At 40.1% G+C, this 14,583-nt stretch overlaps 1 protein-coding gene across 1 annotated transcript in view; it reads left to right on the forward strand.

The window, feature by feature from the left end:
- CNKSR3 (CNKSR family member 3) overlaps window positions 1-14,583 on the forward strand; it is a 58,393-nt gene that overhangs the window by 36,689 nt on the left and 7,121 nt on the right. Inside the window, exons 5-12 of the mRNA XM_057364879.1 lie at window positions 1,792-1,833; window positions 3,703-3,822; window positions 5,535-5,594; window positions 8,306-8,374; window positions 9,133-9,279; window positions 10,995-11,125; window positions 13,469-13,677; window positions 14,138-14,227. Coding sequence (XP_057220862.1) covers window positions 1,792-1,833; window positions 3,703-3,822; window positions 5,535-5,594; window positions 8,306-8,374; window positions 9,133-9,279; window positions 10,995-11,125; window positions 13,469-13,677; window positions 14,138-14,227 — 868 coding nt within the window. The remainder of the gene's footprint in view (window positions 1-1,791; window positions 1,834-3,702; window positions 3,823-5,534; window positions 5,595-8,305; window positions 8,375-9,132; window positions 9,280-10,994; window positions 11,126-13,468; window positions 13,678-14,137; window positions 14,228-14,583) is intronic.

The following is a 14,583-nucleotide window of genomic DNA, read 5'->3' on the forward strand; positions in this document are numbered from 1 at the left end:
CAATCTGCTTCTGTCACTACTGCAAGACCACAGTGTTTTTCAAAACTTTATTTTATCAGCTGTGTGATGCGCGCATGTACATCTGATAGCTAAACAGACATGTAGTGACTGTGGCAATCTTGGCAGTTGACAGAATTTTACTCTCTGAATAATGCTGGCTGGCTCTCTTTGAGACTGTTCTGAGAGTGTGGCACTGCTTTGGCTGTGAACCACTGTGTGCACTCTGCAGTTACTGCCAGATTGCTCATAACCATTATTCCATGGCCCATGGTTTGAACTCCGAAGGACCATGCCCTGTGACACATGTGATTCCCTCCCCATCCTGAAGGGATGCTGTCCAAGGACAGAAACATCCTATGAGTTGTCAGTGGCACTTGTGGTGACACCCAGTTATGGCAGTTGTGTCATTGTGAAAGGGTGGTGTCTGGGTACTCTGGCACATGCCTGCTGCTCAGTGCCCTTCGTGTTGGGGTGCTCTGAGTGCAATTGCACAAAGTTAGCCATTTACAGCTACAGATGTGCAGATTGTGCAGTAGAGCAGTGTGTTTCTGGCAGCAGATGGTGTTCACACAAGAGTCTACAGGAGCTGAGATACGAGATTGCTGAATGTATTAATAAAACTGCTAAAAATGGTGTCTAATCATTCATTAGATCAGACTTTGATGGCAGGGGAGTGGAAGCTGTGAACACAACCATAGCCTTTTAAAAAGCCTTTAAAGGGCAGACTACTTCTCTGTGAATTTGTTATGAGCTATAATAGAGTGGGGTAAGATACAGGAATAAACAGTCATTTCAGAGTGAGGAAGAGGCCAGGGTGGCTTTCRTGGAACCAGTTGCTCTGCATAATCATAAATGATGTGTAAAAGTGGGTGAGTAATGAAGCAAGGCAGKAATGCAAGAAGATTCTAGTTAACTTTGTTGATAGCTGTGTAGATTCGCTAAGGTTGGAATAATAAATGGTGCAAACAGGAGTGAGTAGGAGCAGAGGGACTTTGCAATATTGAGCATTTTTACTGCATGATGTTCAGTGGCATTTGCTWTTGTTTTCTGCAGATGTATTTAGCAGAGAAAAGTAAGGGGAAGTCCACAAATGACTTCTCTAACATTACTCCTTCTTAAGCTTATTAAAATGCTTGGAGGTATTCTCCTTGTAGACATTGTAAATGTTGTTTTTTATTTACATKATGTTTTAACTTTTTAATCTGAGAGTAATATCTTCTCCAGTTAAGCACTTCTTGCAGAAAACAATGATGACTTCTGTAGTTTGTTACATGAACTTGTTTCAGTTCAAAAACTTTTATACTTGGCTGTGTAAATAATGCCTTGTGTGCAGTCCTCTACCCTTCAGCAATGTCATTGATAGCACATTTAAAAAAAAAATCACTTTCCATTCTATTTTTAACAGTATTCTTTAGATCCACTTGGATGCCTGGGACAGAGGAATACTTGAATTGGGGTTTATCAGTGAAAGACAAACACATCTGCCTGGCCTTCTGAGAATCTGATTTTATTTGTACACGGCTCTGCTTTTCTGGAAAAGTCAGCTGCTGTAATTGGATCCCACATTCTCTTAGTTTTCAAGGTTTATTATTGCTTTCTACCAGGGCCAGAAAATTGTTGCTTAACAGTCCTTTTGAGCCCTACTGGGTGAAAGTAATCTGGATAATCCCTGCAGCATGAATAACTCTATTTTATTTGAGGTTCAAATGGAAGTTTTGCAGAGTTTTCAGAGATGATTTGTTTGTAGGTTTATTGGTTAATGCACGGGTTTTGTTCTTGTTTTATTTTTAGGATTGCACTGTGGCTGACATGGAAGATAAAGTCCAGACTGTGGTAAGTTTGTTTCTCTTGAAACTCAGCTGTCTGCATTCACATTCATTTTGGTGGCTTCTATGCTGACTGTATTGGCAACAGTTTTTCAGTCCCAAATGTACAAGCATATAGTGCAAGTAAACATTATTATGAGTTGTTTTGTGAATATTCTCTTACTGTAGAGGAAATAATTGACATTTCAGCAGATGGATAGTGTGTGTAACAGTGCAGAGTCAGGCATTCCATAAAATTTCATTACACAGTTATTTTTCYAAGAAAATTTAAACCTCAAATTTTCATGGGAGGAGTAGAACTGTAGAGTGATCACAGGCTAAATAAACCAATTATGCCTAAGCATTAAGTACCTTAATAAGCAGACGCTCTGACTTATTATGSTTCTTCATGTGAAAGAAGTGCCCTGCCACAGAATTGAAGTTCTGGCTCTGCACTTGAGCTTAAGTTTCCAAGGCTGTTTGAAGCAGCCTTGTGACCAAAGGCAGAGTGTAATGGAATGCTTTTTATATTTTGTAACAGTTAATCATCRCTTCCTGCTTTTGACATGAACCAGGCTGTGCTCTTTGATAAGGCCTTCCGGTAGCTCAAAGATGCTTAGGAATTTAGTAGCACAATAACTAAAAATAATTTTGTTCATAAATAATGCGACCACGTAAAAGGGAGTTTTCTGCATCTTTCTTTTTCCATTTGTGCACACCCACACTGGAAGTGTAGGTATTGTTGTTTGGAGTTCCCTTGTTTGAGCAGTTCCTCACATTCACACTTGAAACATTGTKTTGATTTATTTTATTGCTGCCCTATAAATCTGACGTAAAATGAAACAGAAAACGTTGGAGCTATTGTTTCCAGGGACCATTATAATCCAAACCAATGTCTTCCTATGACACGGCTCCCTCCCATTCTGTAATTACATGTATCTGCTTTGACTGAAAGATTCAAGCCCCTTGTGAAAGGTGACTTACCTTGCTGCTTCCCAAACTGTTTATACCTACCTGTACTGTGTACTAATCCTCACTCCCCTCTCCTTTAAGCTTTTGTAACCTACTCTGAGTGTCAGCCTTGCTTCAGTTGATGTTGAGTGAAAACAGAGTGGGACATAATGAAATTTGTGAGTGTARAGAGGGCACAGATYTTTTCCYTTTTTYCCCYTTTTTYYTTTTTTTTTCTTYCTTTTAATATTTAATTAGACATTCTGATTGTTACATGTTCTACAAGACAAAGCCGTTCTGCCTCCAATTGTACTGACACACATGCCAAGGTCAGAATTAGCCTTTAGTTATAATGTTGGCTTAGGATCAGTTATGTTTTGGTCAAAAGGAAATATGAACCATGCCTGTGTAAGCATTCCAGAAGAGGTCAGTTCAGAGGCACAGTGRAGAGAAGTACTGCAGAAGCACTTAAGTGCTGGATTCCTACCTTGTACTGTAAAGGTTTGTGCAGATATGTCAGTGGCCAGCACATCACTTTTTGTGACACATGGCCAACTGTATTTTCATAGCAGAAATACAGAACAACGTGTAAAACTGTCAGTTGTTCCCACAAGGAAACATCAAAATGTTTCACTATTTTAATGGGTTGTTGTATTTTGCTTAAAGCAAACAAACCCCAAACCAAATTTTTTGCTGTACTTTGTGTGTTTATTTTTTTAGACCGAAGATGTGTCAGCATCTGTTAGCCMTGGTGAGGTGGCACTAATGGAAACAGGTTGTACTGTGTTACACTAAGGATGTAAACGTGCTGTGGAATAGATCTGTACAAATGAATCTTCTGTTTCAGTGGTTTTAGAACTCATTTTCTTTATGTGTTTTGGAAACTGAAAGAGAAAGAAGCCAGGAGAGAGTTTTGCTAACTGTTTTTTGTATGCCCTCATTGCAGGCCAAGACTCTAAATGGCATTTGTGATAAAGCCATCCGATCAACTACAGACCCACTGATGAGCCAGTGTGCATGTCTGGAGGAGGTCCACTTAACCAACATTAAACCTGGGGAAGGCCTGGTAAGAAGCAATTCTGGAGTGTCCTGATGTTCCCAGTTTAATAGGTAGCTCTGTAAGCTGATGCAAGTGTGTATTTAGAATAAGGTGTTTCAAAACTGMTAATAACCTGTGGGGAAAAGAAAGGCATGGGGAGGAGTTCTGAAGGTCCTTTTTTAATTGGTGTGCTGGAGTGGCTGCCAGCGACAGCTATGCACATTGATAAGTTTGATCCCAAATACAGTTTCTTATTCTAAATTGTTGAAGATTTGTGTATTAACCAGGATRTTGGAGAATTTACAAATCCTTGTGAAAGTAGTAGGTTTTTTTTTTTTTCAGGTTACTGTGACCACTTATTTTCCTAGAGGGGCTGGGAGAGGGAGAATGTAATGAGAAATTATGTTTGTGTTTTGAAAGATGTTTTTGTATGTGTATTTATAGCAAGATTGAGATGATTGTGAGAATTTTGAAGGTTTGCTATTATCAGGAAAATGAGAATTTTTAAGCGCTTGGTGGTCATGAAGTGTTATTGGCTTGTTCATTCAGTGGATTCTGATTAGCTGAGTGCTGGTTATGAGAAACTTAATTTGAAWTCTTAGTGGATTTTCTGCCTAGGGAAGAAATGTGTTAGAATGAGTTGGATGGAATTAAAATTTTTACGTGCATTTGTATTCACTTCTAGCCCTGAAGKCAGGAGAGATGAACATTTTTAGAGAAAGCTGCACAGTCTTACTGTGCTGTATAGTTTTACCTAGACCTGTGGAKTTGACTGAATTAGTCATGCATTCTTGAAATTATGGTAACCTCTGTTGATGCACAAAGCAGAGTCAGTCTAGCTTGTCCTAAGTAAGAAACAAGGTGGGTGCACACAATTCAATACTGACAGGAAAGCAAGCAGGGAATTGGCTGGAGAGGAAGGGTCCAAAAGATCACCTATTTTTGCACCTACTTTTAAAAACAAGTGTGGTAACTTCAGGCAGCTAAGCTGCTTTCAGYTCCTTAGTAACCTCCAGTTCTGTACTTCTCAGAACAGATGTAGAAAGGGAAAGTAGATATGTATTTGTTCATGAATGATGAAACCAATGTGTCTGGTCACCTCTTGTGGGGAAATCTGTTATTATTAGTTAATAGTTTTAATTTGGTGCTCTTACCATCAACACCCACTTCATCAAGTTTGTCCTTGTAYTCACACTCAGCATTTACATACAGAGCCACAAATACTCTGCTGGAGCTTTTAGTACTTATGAAAGCATTGTGGTTATGAGGCAGTCTGTATACTGACTTACCAAGAGAAGCTGTAGAAGAATGTGTCAGCAATATTTGTAGCCCACCTGTAAGCGTGCTCTGTGTGGAGAGAGCTGGTGGCCACCTAGTGAAACCTGTAATTCTCTAGTGCGGGCTTGGTAGTATAGAAAGAAAGTTCTGTACAAAGCCAAAGACCAACAAGRCAGCAAAACCAGCAGTGTTTGGTATTACCAACCAGACAGTGTTTGTAAATCTCATTCCAKATACTAGGTTTTTTTAAGTCATTATAAATATTATAACTAATTACAGTAAAAGTGATCTGTGAAGAAGTTTAGAGTGTTGTAATATTAGACCACACACTTTTCAAGAATATATGAATTGTTAACTGGTTTTAATAATTTTTTGAGTCTGTTGCCAACAGAGTTTTAATCAGATAAGTTGTGTGGTTTGTTTTGCCTTAAACTTGTTTTTCATTTTTTCCTTGTATTTAGGGAATGTATATCAAATCAACTTATGATGGATTGCATGTAATTACTGGAACTACAGAAAACGTAAGTGTAGTAAATGTGGATTAACTCAGACAGTAGCTTTGACCGAGTTAGTTTGACTTAGTACTTTTTGTTGTCTTACATATGACTTGCATGGTATTACTGCCTTAAATGCTGTGTGATGCATCATTTGCTTATCCACAGTTTGTAAATATTTTGTTCCTGCATGTTTCACTGTTAGCCCAATTAAACCAGTTTCTGCAAGTACACTAATTAGTTCAAATGCTTGGCATTACAGTAATTGCTTTAATAAGTTACTGTATCTGCTCTTTTGAGCCCTTATGGTATCTTGCTTAACAAAGTCTTGGATGTATTTGCTCTCCACTGGCAAAGGCAATCTCCCCTAATGGGAACATTTAGGTTGTAGTGTGCTAAACTCAGTAATGAGTAATGAAATCAATGAGCTGTCCCGTGACAAAATTACCTTGCAGAATAAAAAGACTATGAACAAGCAAGACTTTAAGAGGGGTCAGCTGGAAGGAAATAGTTGGCAAAAAAGGCAGCTAGTTTTTACTGCAGGTGGTTGCTTGTTTTATTTGTACACTATGAGTCCCTTGTAGCTGAGAGTTTATTGAAGGCTTCTGGGCAGCCCTTGAAGGAGTGGACCTCTAGCCAGCAGCTGAGGCTGGCAGGTGATGCTGTGGTGTTTTCAAACAGGCTACTGTACAGGAGCAGTGACTGAAAGGGAAAAGAGCGGAGAAACTTGGCTTTTGCAGCAGTGTTTTTTTGTTGGGTTTTTTTTTTTTTTTTGTGGTGAATAGGAAAGAACCAGTGGTTCTAGTTGTTCCCCTGCCAGGTCCAGAGACAGGCAGGAGAGGGTGGAAATTTGTGCTTGCAGTTCAGAGTGCAAAGTCAAGGCCTCTGGAAATTTTATGCTGTTGTCCTGGCATAACTCTATATTGGATCTGCCACAGAGACCAAGTACCCTTTGGCAGCAATTTTAACATCTGATGAATGTGAAYATAATGTTGACTGCTTACAAGCTGCTTCTGCATGTAGGTCTTTGTTTTGGGTCTGTATTCCTTCTGTAGCTTTGAGTGTTGACCTAAGTATCTACTTTTTTTATCTACACTGGTTCTTCCTYTGGGGAAATTCCTTCCTTTGGAGCAACAAAACTTGACAAGTGACTGAGAAATCTGTRAGCAGCTGATGTCTTTCTGGTGGTGTGGTATCATTTAGATGACCCAGGCTGGATCTTAGCTCAGTTATCTTGCTAGGTTTAGAATGATATTTTAGTAGCCATCCCCAGGAGCTGATGTATGGGAATGCAATGGAATTGCACCCCCAAATTGATAGTTCTGAGCAATGGAAGAACTAGGGAAGTCCATATACTATAAGCCAGCCAGGAAGATTGATAAGTTATGCCATCTTACATGTGGCTTTGCATGTCACATTGGCCTAGAGCTAAACTTTACTTTTTCCTCTGTTCTCACAACGTGATTCCAGTGTCTGTGCTGTGACCTGTCTGTCACTTGCTGCAGGAGTTCTCTGTGCAAGGGTCCCGTGCCTTCCCTCAGATGAGCTGTTGGTCATCCAAAGGACAGCTTGAAATGAGCTTTGTTTTTCACAAACTTGACTCTGTCCCAGCATTTTTTCATGATCTTGGTTGACTCCTATATATGCAGCTTTCCACAGAGGTATTTCCTCTCAGAGGAAGCAAGAAGACAATGAAGAAATGGGGTTACTCATGATAGCTGGAGCCTCCCACAAATTCCCCCATGTTTTCTTCCTTTGTTGCACTGTTTATTCTCACAGTTTGTTATTCTTTCTCATAACAAAGTTACTTGAGCTGTAAAGGTGTGATGAGGTGGAGAAGGGAGTCCTTAATCCCAGTGCTTAKTTCTGGAGTCACTGGGAAGAGCTGGCCTGCTGCCTGGTGGTTACTCATGGGGTGGGGGCARCGGGAGGAGTTGTTCTGTGACCAGGGTGCAGCATGTACCAAGGCAGTGTGTCTGTGTGCTTTGGGTGTTGTCGAGGCTGGTAGGAGTTGGTCTGTTATAGCGGTGAGAGTGTTTTTAATAACTGCAGCAAAGGCTGGTGCATTGCACCAGCTGTTGATAAATCTAAATATTGACATATTTATCCATTCCTTGCTAACGGCTTCCCAGAGCTTGGGTTTTGTTCCAAGAAAATTGTCTTTTAAAGTCTATTATTATTAATGGAAAGGTACATGAAAAATACCTGTCAATGCATATTTGATGTGTGTAAGCATATTTTTATCTGCTGACCTTAGTGTTTCAGGCAGGCAGTTTCATACTAAAGTAATTTATTTGCATTGGAAAACAAAAAGGGAAAGTGTGGCTTCTGGTCCTTTGTTTTGTAAACTCAAATTTTTAAAAATCAATATACATTTATTTGAAAGCTGTTTAAGGTGGTTGTTCTGTTGGGGCAGAAATCTTMAGTCCTCTCCCACTACTGTCTAAAACTATAGTAAAAACTGGAGGGAAAAAGGAAGTGGAGACTATCCCATGGCTTAAGTATAATTTGGCCTGTAACAGAGGGTGGCTATGCCTTCTCCCTTCTCCTTTAGTTCTGCCAGTATAAAAATAAATAATTATATTAATTCATTTACATTTCTCAAGTCATCAGCAGAGGTGAAAATTATCTGTAGGGAAGAGCATTGCTGATGCAGCCTTTGACTCAGCTTGGTGGGGGCTGTAATAGCAGGGAGGGAGACCTACTGCAGCACATGGCTCTTGTTTTCCTCTTTGTAGTCTCCTGCTGATCGCTCTCAGAAGATTCATGCTGGTGATGAAGTGATCCAGGTTAATCAGCAAACTGTGGTGAGTAACTTGCAGCATTACCAACCTTTCCTTATGCTTGCTCTGCACTACAGGTGCTGARTGGATGGGGTCAGGAGGCGGTTCTGTATTTTCCTGGTGAAATGTCTGAAGCTTTCTAACATTTTGTTTTCAAGACAAATTTTACTCTTTGCAATATTTTGATAAAATATATATACCTTATTTAATGTTTAAATACTTTCTGCATCATATTAAAGTAGTTCATGTTGCATTTAAGACCTGTTTTAAAGTGCCTTGTTACAATCCACTGAAATGCAGATAAAGAGCTTTAATAAGCTTTCGCAATAATTTTTCAAATGATTGTCAAATCATTTGTGTCTGGGACCTTGGATGTAATGATTACATTTTTGCTTAGGACAGGTAAGCAGTGCCTTCCARTGTGAGAAAGAAGCATGACAAAAGTAGTTCATTGTGAATCCCARTGTTAGTCAATTTGAGCATATCCATGCGTCCTTCTAAGACTGGACCTGAGGTGTAAAGAGRTATCTCTTGATACTGCTTGATATCTCAGCATTTAGTTTACAGCTTAAATAGACAGCTTTCTTGGAAACAAACTGAAGAACCTTGCAAACAATTAGCTTTCCAATTTTTTTCTTAATCCTTAAAGAGGCAGTTTTGGATCTCTTATCTCTTCTAGGTTTATGTGAAAACAGTTTGACTTGGAGGATTTGGGKTTTTCTTGTTTGTTTGCTTTCAGAAAAAAAAAATGCTAAAAAAAAGATGTCTTTATTCTCTTCCAGGTTGGATGGCARCTAAAAAATCTGGTGGCAAAGTTGCGAGAGAATCCTGCTGGAGTTAGGCTGCTGCTTAAGAAACGTCCCACTGGCTCTTTTCATTTCACTCCTGCTCCACTGAAGAACCTGCGCTGGAAACCACCCTTGGTGCAGGTGAGAGCCTGCCAGCTCCACTCTGATCTCAGGATGGGAATATCTTGGTTGCAACTTAAAAAAAGAGAAATCCTAGAAATGCTCCAGATGTTCCTATACTATCCTAGAAGTGCTCCAGATGTTCCTATACTCACGTTTGAGCATAGGTCAAGGCAGATTAGGCAAAATTGCTGTCTTCCTGTGGTCCCTAGATAAAAGGGGAAATGTTTTTCTCTTTTTCTCTTTTTTTTTTCCTTACAACTAGATAATGCCCTCTTGCTACACAAAGTGACTAGGTGTGCTGAACATTTTAATCAGTCTGTGTGCCACTGGGAGAACTTATCTGAGGCAAAACTGCTGATATGTATGGAATTTACCAGTGTGGAGCAATGAATAAATGTTTTCTCTATCATAGTAATATATTTTTGCTGAAATAACTTAGATTATTCTATGTATTTGTCCTCTTTTTAGTCTGGTGAAGGGTGGGAAAGAGTGCTTTTCAAGAAATTATTTAAACTCCTTGTTTAAATAAGATTTGGTTGTTGGGCAAGTCATAGATTGGGTACTGAGCAGAGAAAGCAATGTTATTCTTAAATAACCATGTTGAGGAACGGCTTGTTGTATTAGGAAGCTTGAAGCTTAATGCTTGCAGGAGGAAACAACCTAATTKAATTTTAAGCCATTACTGAAATTACAAAACCAGGGAGAGTTCCCACTCCTGCTTCTGTTCTGATACAGGTCTCCCWGCAGCTGTGGGGATAATTTAAACCTGTGAAATGCTGGTGGCTTGGTGAAGGCAGAATAGTCTTGGTGATGGCAGATTTCTCTCAAACTGGGTAGAATATGTGTACTTGACTACTCGTTTATCTTTCCTTTCACTAATGCCTGTGTCCTGTATTTGTGGCATTATGCCTGACATGTACTACCAGTGTGAAGAGCTGGGGTTGGTTGGCTTACAGGCTCTGCCAAGAACTGTTTCCTTGGGGAGGGAATGATTGGAGAAGCCCTTCCACAGTTCTGGGTTTCTGTGTAGTGACTGTGAGGAGGCAGTTGCTTGTGCAGGAGTGCCATTCACTACATGGACAGGCCCTTGACAAGATGAGGAGAGTGCAGTTCTCTTGCCTGACAAAGGTGGAAGGGTCTTTGAAACCTTTTCTCTCTGAGAGGCAGACAGGAGCCTGGAGATATGCTCAGAGTATGTGGAAGTGCACCAGAATGATGAGCAATGCCAAATCTATTTTTAATTTGCTTCCCTGACCCCAGTTATATCCATTGATCCAATTTATGATGTAGTTTACCATATTCCTGTCTATGCCCCAGGCACTGGATTATATGGAATAAAGGTAGCATATGCTGGCTTTACAAGGCTTGCAAATCGTATCTGTATTTAACAAATTGCATTCTTTTAATGCTTCTAAAAATAGAAGGGGGTTTTTTTCTCAGTTGCTTTTTTCATCTGTGGAATTTACAGGAAAACTAGAACTGGAAAGAGCAAAATATTCTTCAGCAATGCATTACACATGATGCATGTGGATTTCTGGATTTCTGTAGGAGTGCCTGTAAAGCTAGCCAAAACTGGGGGTGGAGGAAAATGTAAATTCTGAGAGTTTTTAAAGTGTTTATGCAGCATAGAGATAGTTCACGAGGGGATGAAAATGGTACTATTGATAATTATATTATCTTTTTGTGAATGATAAATGAATGTTCAGATGTTTGATAGCTGTCTAACATTGCAGACCAGTCCTCCACCTCCTCCGACTTCAACTCAGTCACCAGAAAGCACCGTGGATACCTCACTGAAGAAAGAGAAGCCAGCTATTTTGGATCTGTACATCCCCCCGCCACCAGCTGTTCCATATTCTCCTCGGTATGCAAACAAACACGCACTACTGACCAAAAAAACTCCTTCATTGCACTTGTTTCTGAGCTGCCTTGCTGTTAGAGCTCTGTGCAGATTAGCTTGAGGAAACTGCAAATCTCAGACTTTCTTCTAGCTGCCTAAATACATTGCTTAAACGTATGCTTAAATGCATACACTATCAGGATTGTAACAGATTGTATTACTAGAAGATTRTTGTGTGCCACAGAGTTGTTCCCTGAACCTGAACCAATGTCATCTCTGGTTTTGTTTTGGAGTTATGTTTCTGACACTGTTTAAATCCAACTGCACACAGCAAGAGAAATTTTTGTCTGTAACTTTTTCACTGTTGGATTTTTTTTTTTAGCAAGTTAACTGTTGTGGGAGTAAGGATGGAAAAGAATRTCATGTTAAATGGTGGCTATCATGTTAAATTTTTTAACTTGCAAGTTATTTGAAACAAATATGTTCCCACTGAAGGGAAGGGAGAGTCAATACACCAACTTTTTTTTTTTTTTTTATCCTGTGGTGTAAGCTATAAAAATGCAGACCTGTGTACACAGTGGGAGGTGGAGTGGTGTGTATGGTAAGGCTGACTGTTGTTTGTTCTCAAGTCCATGTTGACTCATGCCAGAGCCCTGCCAGCTGATCTGGGAAAGGGATGGAAAAAAAGAGTTTTCAGGAAAGACATGAAAGACAGGCATGCTTCCTGGCCTTCCCTGACACTTTAGGTTATGTGTAGATAGCCCAGCACAGAAACTCAGACCTTTTGCTGCAGGCCTTGTGGGAGGGCATTTGCCTCCTGTCATGTGAGGGCTGATACAGAGACAGAGGTTGTATGATTGCAGTCTTTAAGGCAAGACTGGGAAGCAGAGGGGCTCTTCACAGTAGGTCTTTTTTCTGAAGTTGGAGCCACCTTGACCTGCTCTCTGCCTGCTTTTATGGTTACCCATGCTCAGTTCTTATTAAAAAAAGCCCAAATCCTCAAATCTTTTGGCAAAATAATCATACATTTAGCACATGAATACCTTAGTCTTTTCTTCAAATCATTACATTTCAAGCACATTGTGAATTATGTCCATGTCCTCAATTTGTTTATCTTTCCTAAAGAGACACTAAATTTTACCGAGCTTCAAATGTCTTTAGACCTGAATCCCTATTGAAAAAGGAGTATATCACAATATGAGCTGTAAAACTTGTCCTGTATGATGTATGGAAAGGGGAAGGCATCTTGACTTTGACTTTTAAAGAAAGGAAATGTGATGAGTTGTGGCAGGCAAGAAGAGGAGAAAAGACAATTCTTTTTCCTTCTGTCTGGCCGTTTATTTTGTCCTCTGCGTGTTTTGCTTTTCTCTTGAAATAGGGGTGCATTTGTGTGATGGTTTTTTTACCCTCATCTCGTTCTCTTCCCATCCTGGCATGGGTCTCCTCTGGTCCACACTGGGAGGCAGAGAGCAGTGCTGGGTTTCTCTCCCCATGTCACAGTCTCCACATGGTGGTGGTGTAGGAGAGCTCTCCAYGTACACACAGTTGTGGTGTAACTGTTGAGTGCATTTTTTGGTGTCTGCATCTCCATAAGTAGCTCTTTCCTRTTCACTGAGCTGTTGCCTTGTTTTTGCTGGAGAGCTGGACAAGTGTGATGTGCTGGCCAGGGACTGCTGATAGTCAGCTGTGTGTTTTAATGCCTGCCTTGGCTAATGGTTGCCTCAAGCAATGGGGTTGTAGCATGTATAGGGAAAGGGAAAAAACCTCCAGGCAAATCTTAATTTGGAAGATAGCTTCTCTTCCAAAGGTACTTGCAGAATTTAACCAAAATCATATATATGTGTATATATATATACACACTATGAATCTGTGACTGAGATTCTCAAGGAGGGAGAGACAAGGTGATAAATATTCAGTGACAGTTATTGGACTCCTACAATGACTAAAAAGAAGTCCCTCAGATGGAGGTGGTTGGTGTTRCCATTACATAGAGATGGATAAATTTACGTAGCATTCCCAAGTCACAGCTGTGTACTGAGCAAGCAGTGAATCAGATGCCCTCAGGACAGAAAGGTTTTATTTATCAAAATCTTTTGCAGGAGTGGAGCTTCAAAAGTTCTCTGTGTGTTAAATTACTGGCTTGTTAAGAGGGAATTATCATGAGCGGGGGGTAGCTCTCTTTTCTCTTTGGTAACTATAATGAAGTCTTCTATCACCTGACTTGTTTGGGGTTTTCTTCCAGCTTGTTTGCAGCACAATGCCAGTTGTCACAAGCATGACTGGGTGCCAGAAGTATCTTTCAAACCTACTCATGTCTGTAGYGTTAAACTCTTTCAAGCCACTAACTGAAGTGACATGTGCTTTCAGAGATGAAAAGGGGAGTTTTGTGTATGGAGGAGGCAACAAACGCAGTCAGCCACTACCTGGCTCCAAGGGCGCCGAGTCTCCCAATTCTTTTCTGGATCAGGAGAGCCGAAGGCGAAGGTTTACTATTGCTGATTCTGATCAGTTGCCTGGGTATCCCATGGAAGTAAATATCCTACCAGCCAAGATGAGAGAGAAAACACMGTCCTATGGTGAGTTCATTCCTCTCTCATTATCACTGTTGTGCTGAGTGCTTTGGTCAGTCCGAAATTATTTATCTTAGAAAACGGCTCGTCAGACTTGATTGATATTAAGGATATTCTGTCCAAATTGTAAATGTGAATGAAATTCTACATCTGAAGTAATTTCACTTAAATGTTGTTATTTCTGTAGTGAACATCATTCAGCTGGGCCCTATTGCTACAGAAAGCCATTCCATGTGTTTTGGTTATAACATAATGTCCCCTCTTGCTGTAAATGAACAAGAGGGTGGCTGTTCGATCTCAGCACATTGATTTCTTATATGTCACCAGCAGAAGTATCTTCAATAACTTTGCCATTTGAACTCCTTATTTCTTATCTCTTCCTTTGTTTAACTGGGAAAATTAAAAATTMAAAAATTGGTTTCCTAAACTTTCTGTAATCCCGTATTACCTTCTCTGTTATCTCTAGGAAAACCTCGTCCTTTGTCAATGCCTGCTGATGGRAGCTGGATAGGAGCTGCAGAACCCTTCTCTAGGCCACGGGGATCAGGAAGAAAAGGCAAGGTTTTAGGTTTTATCCCTCATTCTGTTCTCTTCCTCTTCAAAATTTCCTTGGGGTGAACTGCATGAASGTGTTTAAATTAGGAAAGGAGGATTGTCGTTTGCATATTGCTGAACTGATCCAAGGTAGGCCTTTTAGGAGCTGCTTTTTACTGCTGCTGCTGTTAGAAAGCAACGTGATCTGCAGGCATCACTGAGTGGGAGGCAGACAGACAGAAGCTCATAACATTGGGTGCTAGGTTGGATGRCTTTTTTTATTTCCCACACTGTCCTCTTCCCACCTTCTTTTGCATCTGAAAGACAATTTGAGTCCTGTTAGAGTGGGAAATAAAGATGACTAGTTTATTCTTGGAA

The sequence above is a fragment of the Malurus melanocephalus genome, unplaced genomic scaffold (genome assembly GCF_030028575.1).
Source record: "Malurus melanocephalus ecotype Western Australia unplaced genomic scaffold, MMel_1.1 scaffold_43, whole genome shotgun sequence".
In the NCBI taxonomy this organism is placed as follows: Eukaryota; Metazoa; Chordata; class Aves; order Passeriformes; family Maluridae; genus Malurus; species Malurus melanocephalus.